This window comes from Andrographis paniculata, unplaced genomic scaffold (genome assembly GCF_009805555.1).
Source record: "Andrographis paniculata isolate CXL003 unplaced genomic scaffold, ASM980555v1 Contig35END, whole genome shotgun sequence".
Lineage (NCBI taxonomy): Eukaryota > Viridiplantae > Streptophyta > Magnoliopsida > Lamiales > Acanthaceae > Andrographis > Andrographis paniculata.
The window spans coordinates 2,033,517-2,046,225 of NW_026137568.1; the positions used below are offsets into that span (position 1 = coordinate 2,033,517).

At 32.3% G+C, this 12,709-nt stretch overlaps 1 protein-coding gene across 2 annotated transcripts; it reads left to right on the forward strand.

Annotated features, from left to right (window-relative positions):
- Window positions 1-4,138: 4,138 nt before the first annotated feature.
- Window positions 4,139-10,364, forward strand: LOC127249326 (uncharacterized). 2 transcript variants are annotated; one of them, XM_051272070.1, is made up of 14 exons: window positions 4,139-4,416; window positions 5,343-5,714; window positions 6,467-6,641; window positions 6,736-6,819; window positions 6,903-7,144; window positions 7,267-7,486; window positions 7,835-7,914; window positions 8,008-8,092; window positions 8,762-8,893; window positions 8,987-9,100; window positions 9,183-9,230; window positions 9,490-9,574; window positions 9,661-9,717; window positions 9,831-10,364. In XM_051272070.1, the coding sequence occupies exons 2-14, from the start codon at window positions 5,491-5,493 to the stop codon at window positions 9,926-9,928; spliced, it is 1,644 nt and encodes a 547-aa protein (XP_051128027.1). In that variant the 5' UTR covers window positions 4,139-4,416; window positions 5,343-5,490; the 3' UTR covers window positions 9,929-10,364. The 2 variants fall into 2 exon arrangements, with proteins under 2 accessions (XP_051128027.1, XP_051128028.1); XM_051272071.1 differs by lacking the exon at window positions 4,139-4,416 and adding an exon at window positions 4,448-4,559.
- The last annotated feature ends 2,345 nt before the right edge of the window (window positions 10,365-12,709 follow it).

Consider the following 12,709-nt stretch of genomic DNA (forward strand, 5'->3'; position numbering starts at 1 on the left):
CGGATATATTTTTAGATAAATTAACACTATATTGATTACTTGGAAGTGTGAGATATTTTACTACAATTCTATTTTTGTTTTCAAATTCTACTTTAATTGAGACTTCAGACTTACTTTGACCTTTGTTTCCTAATGCTGATTTGGTTCTGATGTTTGAATTTGTTTTACTTTTTCAATCGTATCAACTAAGTTACCCTCATATTTATCTATATGATTATCACTGTTTCTTTGTTATTTTATTTTTGCATGAGCCTAAATCTTTTCGAGAAACAAATGCTAATCCATTGTGACGACAATCAATGTATGAAGAATTGCAAGTTTTGGTGAAGATTTATACATCAGACTTGATCTGACTTAGGTAAAATATATTTTGGTTTCAAATGGGTTTTTAAGATCAAACCTAACTCTAATAGATATGTTGAACATTACAAGGCTCGGTTAGTTGTAAGATACTACACACAAGAATATATGACATTGATCATGAGAAGAAATTTGCTTTTGTCACACGCCTTATTTTCATTTGTTGCTTAAGTGTAATTATGGACATTTATAATTTGTTTATACTACAATTGAATGTTAAGAATATATATATATATTTTTTTCATATCTATATTTTTGAGGATTTTTGTATCACATTACTTTTGGGTTCTGCACCTTAATATAAAGTTTACAAGTTGTATGCCCGCGAATAGACACGTTGTGTTTGGTTTGCCAAATTTAGCTAAATTTTATTTAATTTGGCTCCGCTTTCGGTTCACATGATTCTATTTTATTTATTCATCAAAGTTTTTTTTTTTTTTTGGTGATTTTTATTTTACTCATTTATATTAATGATATGATCTTTATTGGGATTATCGATTTAATATATCTGACTTATAAAACTACCTCTAACAGTATTTTAATATGAAGAATGTTGGTGACATTCCCTATTTTTTGGGTCTTGAAATTTCTGACAGTTCTGCCAAGTATACTACTGATTTATTGTCTCATATTGGCCTTCTTGATTGCAAGAAAGCTCCGACCCCCATTGACACAAAATGTCGCCTTATACTGATGGATGAGACTCCTCTTGAAGATCTTCTCTCTATCGTCAGTACATTGGAAGCTTGATTTATTTGACAATCATCACTCAGTTCTGAGTTTTGACTTTTAGGTTGTGTTTGTTTATAATTTTTGTTCCAAATTTTCGTTTTATAATTGCTTTTTTTCAAAAACATTAAATTAAATGCAGACTCTCCTCGTCCCAAAATAATAGTTTCATTTTGCCATTTCGTTCATCTCAAAACAATAGTCTCGTTTATATTTTTGGTAACTAGCTCCCCACCCTTTTACAAAATTATCCCCACTTTTCAAAATAATTACATAAAGTAGGGACATTTTGGTCTTTTAGAAACAATTTTACACTCAATATCAATACAACACTAATATTTCTTAAATTCCGTGCACATCCCAAATGTGTAAAACCCCCGGAGTTGGACCGGTGCTAGGCCAACTCTCGTGGATGAGCCGGTGCCAAACCATTCGAGATTGAATAGTAATTAAATCGATTGAATAAACTACTCATGTCAACAATGTGCATATTTCTTTTCAGAAGCTTTACTAAAAGAACTTCATAATTAAACGTGCTTGCTCTAGTAATTTGGGAATGTGTAACCCCTGGAAAGTTTCTCAAGATGCGCGGGAGTGAGAACAAGGTCACCAAAATGTCTCTATTGTTTTGGGACGGAGGAGTATTTTTTATTTTTATGTTATATTATAAATTAATTTAATAATAAAAATATTAAATCTATAACTATATATTAAATCAAACAATTATTCAAATTAAAATTTTACTATTTAAAACTTCAAACTCAACATCAAACCTACAACCAAACACACTTTAAGATTTTGTAATTTAAGAGTTTATCCTATTGTGTTATTGGAAGAAGAATTTGATTTAAGAGGTGACTGGAAGTGCATATACGATCAATAATCCTACAAAAGGACTTTTAGATACTAAATTACAAATTACGACATTGATATTGCAATATTGATGACATGCCCAACGTGGACCGACTCCAAACGATCCATAATTCACAAGGTTGGTGATGGGCAATTGTGTAGCCTTTGGTTTGATAAGTTTCGATGGTGATTTGAATCAACTTAGAAGTTCATTACATTGTATATTCAGTGATTAGATGTGATACCCTCGAAGTTTGGCCAACTCCCGTGTGTGGATGAACTGATATTAGGTCATTCGAAGTTGATTAGAGGTTAAATGAATTGAATAGACTATTCATCTCAACAATTGATATTTGAGTATAGACCGCTACTTCTTGATGAATCGAATTATAGATTTTGAAAAAAAGAAAAAAAGAAAAAAAAATGTGAACATTTCTTATGTCACATGATGAAGAAGTTTGGGACGTTACAAATAGATTAGAGCAATCTACAAATATCTTGAAAAAGAAGTTCCAAAATAAAGTTTAACACTTACCAACTCAAGTAATAATGAATGAATGAACTCAAGACGAGAAGTAGCAATACAATTTTTGATTCAATTAACCAAGAACATATTAAAATTATTTCCAAGTGTGTCACAATAAGAATCAACCTAAAATGCCTTAAAAATTTTTATACAAAGGTACAACTAATCTTGCCTCAAAATTTGCAAATGATCGAAGATGGAAATATTAGTGCTTACTAAATAAGGTTTAAAAATATTAGTATTAATCAAAATTGAAGCATGAGGAGCAACTCTTTGTATTTTGATGAAGCATAAAACAAGCATTATGCTATTTTTTTATTTACCTTAAAAGTATAGAAAAATACTTCATTGGACCGGTAATAAAAGTTATTTTTTGCATTATTGTATTTAATATTAAAAAAATTATTTTTGTATAATTTATTACACAAATATCATTATATTTGTATTATACGATACTAATAAAAGTATTAAATAGTAGATTTTATGTATTAAGAAATATAATTGTATAAAGATCCCTACATTGTTAATCTTTATTTTCAATTTTATTTTTCTAATATCATTTATACTCATTTATGTCATTGTCTTAAATCAATTTACATATTATTGTAGTCTGTCACATCTTAATTGGCATATGTATATTTTTAATAAATTATACTCATTTTAAATCTATTTAATAAATATAAATAAACTTATGCAATCATATACATTATTTAAAATATCTCTATTTTTACTTTTTTTTTTCGATTAATAAATATTTTTATTTATATATTTTTTTATTTTAAAAAAATTAATTTATAGTAATCATAAATATATATTTATTTATATTATATAAAATTTTATTATATATGAAATCATATTTATATTACGTATTTTTATTGTGATATATATTTTTAAAATATTTAAACATATATTTAATTTTTTAATTATATATATTAATTCTTATTTCAAATACTAACAATATCATTCAAATAAAAATTAAAAAAAAAAATTATAGTAGTATATTATTTTTGATTCATAAATTTCATTATCTTAAATATCATATTATTAAAAAAAAAAATTGTATTACAATCTAAAGCCATCAACTAAAATGAAACAAAAGAATAAAATTTTTATACTCCCTCCATGCTTCATCACATATACCCGCAATATTTTTTATTTTGGTCTGTAATATGTATTCTGTAATATTTTCAAAATAGAAAATAATTAATACACTTTATCTCATCGTATAATTCAAATAATAAAATAAATATATAATTTTTTCTTTCATCTTATGACATAATTTTTACTTTATTCTACTTATTTAAATTTTTGTATTTGTATCAAATCAAATACTACTCTCTCTCTCGCTTTTGTAAGGCCTCATTGACTTTTTATGTGATATAATACAAATTAAAAAAATTGTAAAAATATTTAATGTCTTATAATACTAATAAGAGCATATTTATATAAAAAATTATATAAAGATATTTGTAATATTAAATAAATATGAACGTAAGTTTTATAGAAAATATTATTTATTTAATATTTCAAAAACAAACACAGACCAATGATTAGTGCAGTGCACTAAATAAGCGGAATAGCAAAAAAACAGGGATTTATTTTGAAAATGATTTTCCTTTTGCCTAAAAAGAAAACAAATCAGAGACCAAAAAGGAAAATGAAAAATAAAATAAAATAAACATGAAAAAGAAATCTCCTTCTCTCTCTCTCTCTGAACTTTTTAATGGCGAATGATTCGACCGCAGCATAAAGCTTCCATTGCAGTCTTCTTCTTCAACTAACTTCTATCTTTTTTTTTTGCTTTCTTTGTTTTTCTGAATCTCTCTCTATTGAAAAAGCTAGGGTTTCAACTTCACTCTGCGTTGGTGCTTAGATCATTCCTCCTGTGGGCGCTTGTTGTCGGTTTCATTTGCCGGATTTGATACGGCGGACTGCTGATTGTATTAAAGGTGCGTGTTTGAAAACTTGCTGTTATCTACTTTACGAGTTGAGGTGCAATTGTGTTCTTGGATCGGTTTGATGTGTTCAGAGGATTGCTTTCATTTGTTCTTTTTTGGAATATGAAGCAGGCAGCAGACCATAATTTGTGACTGTATGTTTGTGCGTGTCTATATATATATATATTTGTAAATCCTTTTCCATTTTGGTAGTCTGAGAGTAATTGGAGCAATTGTCGGGGTTGGTCATTTGATTTCTTTTGGTTTTATCGAAATCTAAGCATAGTTTTATCCCCAATTTTCTTTTCTGTCTTTTTTCTTCTTTCATCTTCTTCTTTCATTAATTAGTTATTTCAAACTATCTGATTTGTTTCTTACTTCTGTTGAGAAATATTGCGTTTATGATCATTTTGCTTCTTTGCAACTTCGATATGTTTACCTTTATATTTCTTAACTTTGTGCATATTTATTGAGATTAAAAACAGGGAAGTTCGATTGGGGATTTATATAGTTCATATAGAAATGAATGTTTAGATCAAAACTGTATTTGATTTTAAGATTGGTAATTTTCACCGGCAACAAGAAACCAAGTGGGCATTTGGGTAAACACATTAGAACATTGACTGTTGAATTCTGATTTGTTTGCTGTCGATTTTATTTTTTATTTTTGTATAATTTGGTATGTTAGTGATATATAACTTAGAAATCTAGATTTAATTAATTGCTACTATTAATATCCAAGAATCCCAAAGATGAAAATGGAATTTGGAGCAACAATCATATATCACTGCTTCAGACTCAATAAATATGTCAGACTATACCAAATCTATTTTGTGGGAATAAGAAATGAATCTCAAATTTTCATCAGAAATACAGTATATACGACTTGATTTCCGGTCTCTCTTGTCTGACTGCAATTTGTTTGTTTCTATATGCAGCCTCAGCAAATGTGTTTTTTTCCGTGAATTTGGTGTTTGGTTCTGTAGCTGATGTATACAAAGCTTGCAGCCGGTGACAGAGAGGTATTTAAGGCACTAAAATTGTAGTATTTCAATAGCCAAATTTTCCAAGAGAAGGCTAAGGCAGATGGAACTTGCCAAGTGCTTGTTTGGAAAATCTCGATCAAAAGAGAAATCTAAGAGTTCGAAAAAGAAGAATGAGATTACAACTAACGGCAGAGATGTTACTAAAACACCACCGAATGAGGAAGCTCCTTCTAATGCTACTAAGCAAAAGGCAGCTGCTGCAAAGCAGTATATAGAAAAGCATTACAAGGAGCAGATGAGAAGTTTGCAGGAACGAAGGGAACGGTATAATCTTCTTTTTCGTTTTGTTTTAACGAGTCGTTGTTGCATGCTTAGGAGTGCTGCTTCCTGTATGCACTATTTAATTCATTTATTTCTAAATTTTGTATGGTTGATAATTCTAGATAAACTGGCATTATTCTAATGCTTCATTACAAGATCAATGTTCTTGTGGTTTCTGTTTCTGGTACATTTCTCGGATGGTTTAGGGGACACTCTGCATATTCAAGCTCATGTATTGTAATGAGCAAAATCCACAGCACTTGGTAGATATTTCCTTCGTGTTAAATTGCTGACTTGGTATTGTACATCTAATTGAGTCGTTTACTTTTGAGTTATTATGATATTTTTCTATTTTAGCACATTCTATTTGAATATAGCATGTTCGTCTTAGTTTCTCTCTATATGCCAAAATCAAAGCATTTGAACAGAATACTAGAAGAATAGGTTAGATTGAACATGCCTGCTCTCTGCCAAAAACTGAAAATTTATTAACAAACTGAATTTATTGCTGTTCTGACAGTTATTGATGACTATGCAATGTCCTTGTGTACTCATCCTTCGTAGTTTTCCCTTACTGATACTTATTTTATTTTTACTTCCCTTATATTCCATGGAAACATACACTTTAAAAATGGTATCGTTCTGCATGTGATGGAATTTTATAGTTTTTATATTCTGCAAGTAGAAGACTTGTGTTGTTGATTTTCTTTCAGTTGGTTGGCTGAATTAGTTGTTGTGTTTGCATAATTTCTTAGTCGCAATATGCTAGAGAGGAAACTGGCTGACTCTGAGGTTTCGGAGGAAGAACAAAACAACATTTTGAAACATCTGGAGAAAAAGGAAACAGAATACATGCGCCTTCAGCGGCATAAAATGGGTGCTGATGATTTTGAGCCATTAACAATGATAGGAAAGGGAGCGTTTGGGGAGGTTAGTTTAGCTGATATTGCTAATTTCAAGCTTACCGACTTTGCTCCTTTACTTGTAAATAGTCACTTGGCACATTTGACTTGGCCTGCTGCAGGTTAGAATCTGTAGGGAGAAATCAACTGGCCATGTATATGCCATGAAAAAGCTTAAGAAGTCAGAAATGCTTCGTCGTGGCCAGGTAGTAATTTTTCTGTGCTACAAAACTCACAGATGAATAATAGTTGGAGTTGCTTTGTTTTGATCCCCGTGTTCTTTTTTAAGGTTGAGCATGTTAAAGCAGAAAGAAATCTACTTGCTGAAGTTGACAGCAATTGCATTGTAAAGCTTTATTGCTCTTTCCAAGACGAAGAGTATCTGTATCTAATAATGGAATATCTTCCTGGTGGTGATATGATGACTCTGCTAATGCGTAAAGATACCCTAACTGAAGATGAAGCCAGGTTTTATGTTGCGGAAACAGTTCTTGCAATTGAATCTATACACAAGCACAATTATATTCATAGGTTTGTATTCGAGTGTGTGTGTGTGTTTGTTTGTTTGTTTTTTTTTTTTTTTTTTTTTTTTTTTTTTTACTTTCTTCTGTCTTCTAATGATGAAATTTTGAGAAGTTCTTTTTATTTTCCAGAGATATCAAGCCCGATAACCTGCTACTTGATCGTAGTGGACACATGAAATTGTCGGATTTCGGATTATGTAAACCACTGGATTGCAGTAATATTCAAGGAATGGATTTTTCCGTGGGAAAAAGCTATAGTGGATCTCTTCAAAGCGACGGGCGTCCTGCAGCCCCTAGGCGCACACAGCAAGAGCAACTGCAGCACTGGCAGCGAAATCGGAGGATGCTTGTAAGCATTCTGTTACTGTTGAATCTCATTGCTGTTCCTAGTTTCATTGTTGATTTTATCATTCAAAGCTTCAAGATGATCTTAAAATACTGTTTTCATATTGTAAAAATACAGAAATTCCAATTAGAATCTGTCTAGTATGACTATGTTTGTAATGATAACTCACCATCTTACTCTATGCTTCAAATGCTCGGTGTTTGTAACGATTTACAAGTAGAGAACTGTTGCATATGCCTGGGGTGGCTGTGAATCCCTTTCTAGAATATAAATATGTAAATTATGTGAGATTTCAATTATAAGGTCTCAGTGGAATTGTGTTCAGATCTACTCACTATGTCATTTTTGCAGGCTTATTCAACCGTTGGTACCCCGGATTATATTGCTCCAGAAGTTCTTCTTAAAAAAGGATATGGGATGGAGTGTGATTGGTATGTGCTTGCTTGAATTAATCCATTTCATCCAGGCTTCCAGCAACAAGATATTCTTACTCATCTAATTATTGCACAATATTTTTGCATTAGGTGGTCACTCGGGGCTATAATGTATGAGATGCTTGTTGGGTATCCACCTTTCTATTCAGACGAGCCCATGTCTACATGCCGAAAGGTAATTCATACCGTTGGTGGGCCTAATTTGTTGCCTTTCTTTGTTAATTGTGTGTAGATTTACAATGTCATGTCCTGCATTATCAATATCGTATTGTCTCATACCGAAATGCCAAAATTAAAAATAATAGTTTTAGTATCAATATACCGAATTATCGGTATATACCGATATATTGAATACCAAAATATCAGAACTGTATTCGATATTTTCCTTATATGCGGAAATATAAAAAATGTCAACTTGTACATTGTTACCATACGAAAAAGTTCGGTACAGTATAATACCGAACCGGAAATTGCAACATACCAAAATGTTGATATTTTCAGTATTTTTTATTTCAGTAATACTATATTCTTTTCCACCCCTACCCTTTGCTTAAAGGTCCCATGAGATGTTGCAGCGTACTAATTAATTGCATTACTGATAGAATTTCATTATATTACTGATTATATTCTAAAAGTTGTATTTCAAAGAATGCTTTACCGTGGAAAAAATTCTGAACGCTCTTATTTTGCTCGTCTTTAATTTTTCATTTTCTGTTTTTCGTATTGGATGGAAACAGAAAAGCTGTGTTAAAGTAGTTTTACACTTTTACATTGTGTTAGACTTCTATTTAGCAATTTCTTTTAGTATTTCTTCTCAATGATTTGTTATCCATTAATTCTTCAGATAGTAAACTGGAAAACTCACTTAAAATTTCCGGAAGAGGCGAAACTATCACCAGAGGCAAAAGATCTTATCTGCAAACTTCTATGTAATGTAGAGAAAAGGCTTGGTACAAGAGGAGCCGGAGAGATTAAGGTGCACTATCAAATGTCTAATTCAAATCTTCGTAAAGTATTCACAATACCTAGAGAGAGTGTTTTCAAATTGGGGTTTTTACCTTCTTCTCAGGCTCATCCGTGGTTCAATGGAATTGAATGGGATAAGTTGTATCAGATGAAAGCTGCATTCATTCCAGAAGTTAATGGCGAACTTGATACTCAGAACTTTGAAAAATTCGAAGAGGTTTTATCTGTTTTCGGTCATAGCTTATCATGCAACTCTCCTTTCGGAATATCTGTTACTCATTATTCTGATATTTCCGCAGTCTGAGAGTCAGGTTGCATCAAGCACAAAATCCGGTCCCTGGAGAAAGGTTAGTTTATGCTGCCATAAGATACCGATCTTGCAATTTATTTCATTTTACTTTAAATCTTGAAAATTAGATTTTCTTTGCATGAAATAATTCGTTCTTCACTTTCATAGACTGTGTCAAGTGTGTCATAAGATTTGCATATAAACAATTGAAGAATTAGTGTTAAATGATCATCTCAATTAAAAGCTTAAGCTTGAAGGGATATGCATTATTAATTATTATGTAGCTGTCTTTTGTTTAATCTTCATTGTTGATACAGATGCTTTCATCCAAGGATGTCAATTTCATGGGCTACACCTACAAGAATTTTGAAATTGTGAATGAACATGAGGTTGCTGGAATAGGTAATCTGACTCTTGCTCGCACAAACAATCATATATGATGGTTCGATAATCAACATTCTTCATTTAATCAATTGTCTTACTACCAGCTGAATTGAAGAAGAAGAGCACCAAACCGAAGAGACCCACCGTGATGTCCCTCTTCAGTAATAATCCTCCCTCTATTACCATATGATTTTGTTACATTTTAGTATGCAACACACGGTTACACTGTATGTATACATCCTTAATTTTGACACACTCATCCTGCCGACAACAGACGAGGAGCCCAACTCAGAAGACGTTCAACATGCACAAGGAAGCTTTCTTAATCTACTGCCTCCCAAATTAGAAGCCTCGAAACCTGGCGACTCGTAGTACTCGCAAATCTGTCTATAGAAATGCTGCAACGATCTGTTGATAGGACCGGAAGCATTGTTTTTATTAAGATTGTTTTCAAGTGAAGAATCGCGCTTGTTGGAGCTGTTTTCCGTCTGGGGTGTTCTTAAAAGTGTAAGCATCCATGATGAAGGCAGGTTTTGCCCAAAGTCCATATGCTACTGTGTGTAAATTATACATCAAGAATGTAGATACACATTCTTCCATATTTTTTTTAACAGCTTATCGCCCTTGTGCTGTAATTCATGTCTTGTATAATTCTCATAGGGTTTTTTTTTTTTTTTTTTTTTTTTTTTCTAACACATTTCAGTGTTGAGAATGTTATGGGATTTTGCTCGGCCAGTGTTATGGTGTTGTGAGAACATTGTATAATCCACTTTAATCTCCTTGATTTAGTCTTTGAATTGAATTTCTCTCCGATGTATCACTTGTTTGTTTCATTCTCTGTTTTCTTCTCCTATGATGCTTCTGCGCTTCTATATTCCACAGGTTATTGGTTTCTAAGATCGATTGTGGTTGCCATGGTGCGTTTTTTTGATATACAAGCTACAATCTGAGCAGTATCTTCGGTTTGTCGTATGTGCACCTCAAATTTGAACAGCTATGGATAGGATGTTTGTGTTTTACTTTTTTGTGAGACTTTGCTATCGAGGCTGTTTACTTGTGTCTATTATGTTCCTTGAAATGCTAAACTGTTGTGTATTCACTTGTTTGATTGATCCTTACGCCTTCTTGTTCACCGGTTTATTTAAATAAACTCAGTGAGTGTTGGGATTCCTCACTCATAGTGTTAGCTCGTTTGATTGCTTATGTTTTTAGTTTAGAACATGGTATTAGAGCTAATATCGATCCTTTTGGTGTAGGTTTGCTTCTTCTCACCTGGCATTTTGTGGATACTTCTCCTCTGTTGGTTTGCTCTCTTTTACTCTGTAGAGTAATTTCTTCTGTGTTATTTTTTTCACGGACTAATATAACCGACTGCTCCAAGAGTGAGTAAATAGCTAATAGCCAGTGCTTTGTGCCTTATTTATTTTCTCATTTTTCCTCGTCTCTGTTTCTGGTTTGTAAATGCAGAGTGGTAAAGTGCAATTCTAGGTATGTCCAATAATCCTTTATTTGCATTCATCGAATTCATCCAACATTACTTTGATATGGTGTGATTTGACTGACAGGCTGTGAAAACTACTCTATCCGGAGAAGATCAATGAAAAGAAATGAAGATCCCTCTACTATTCTACGCGTATGTGGTTTATTCGAGCACAATAATGTCTTATTCTGCTTCCCTTAATATGTCACTAACACTTGATTTTTTGTGATTAGCTCATCAAGCTTCTCGGCGACGAAAAGAAGTGAAGATCCCTCTCAATTCAGTACTGCAGGTGTGTCTTTAACTATACTTCAGCAATATTACTTGTTGTTTATGTGTGTGATAAAAGTCATGTGACTGAGCTATGATCTATTTCTAATCGACCATTACTTGTAGCTTTCCAACATAAAATACTGCTAGTGTTCTTGAGTGTGGAAACTTTTGTCTGGCGGATAGAATTGTCTTAGAAAATATTTTAAAAGTCCCGAGTTTCACACTCAATCTTCTCTCTGTTGCAAAGCTTACATCCCTTTGGACCATTAGTGTTAACTTCCTTAAAGATACTTGGACATTCAAGACTCTCAAAGTACAAACATCCCTTGTAGATCAATTGGTGAGACCTTACCCTCGTAAGGTCCCGGCTTGATCTTGGGTGGGTGCATATGTTGTGAATATGTGTGGGGTAAAACAAAAGTAGAAACATTTGTTGGGAATACACAAGGGAAGATAAAGAAAAACAAATAGCAAGACACGAGAATTTAATGTGGTTAGATCTCACAACAGACTTACATCCACGATCTTAAAACGGGATAATCCACTGAAATATTTATTACAATTTTTTGCACGGACAAAATTGTAGAACCCTCCTCAGAATAACTAACCAAATCTCAATTTCACTCTCTCTAGTTAATAAAAAAGAGTTTGTTGTCTTGTCTTAAAACAAGACCCAGAGGTCAATTTATAGGAGCTAATGCCCCCACTTTTTTTTATCACACTTCATATGTGGGACATGAGAAGTTATACAACAAATCCTTCATCTTCCCATAGTCTCACATATTTCGACCATGTCAAAAAAACAAACTCTCTTCTCGATTTTTTGATTCTTCATATCATTGTTGTTCTCCACATTTGCTCACTCTGGATGATAGATGTTGTTTTGTTTCTTCCATAATCAAGCTGTCACCCCTTGTACACTTTGTATAGATTTTTAGTGCCAACATATCTATGTCCATGTAAAACTAACTCGCCAAATGAAAAAACATTAGCTCCAACAGTAGGCACATACCTCATATTAAAAATTGTTTTGACATTACGATTGTGGAGCTTCAAGCGAACTCTTCCAATGCCTTCAATTCGCTACTTCATTTTATTCCCCACATTGATATAGCAAAAATCTCTCTTTGTATGCAAAGTTTCAAATAAAGCTTGATCTTTACATATATGGACATCGACAACAGAATCTATCACCCAATTAGAATTCTCAACAGGATTTGTATTTAAAAGAAGTAAATCACCTTTATAACTGACCACGTTTGCGGAGTTCTAAACTTTTGATTTACCCTTCAAATTTCTCAAACTTCTCAAGTCTTCTTTAAAAAGTCGACAGTGATTTTGAATGTGACCAAGCTCTCCACAATAATGACACTCAATAGAGCTTTAATCTCTCGCCGAAA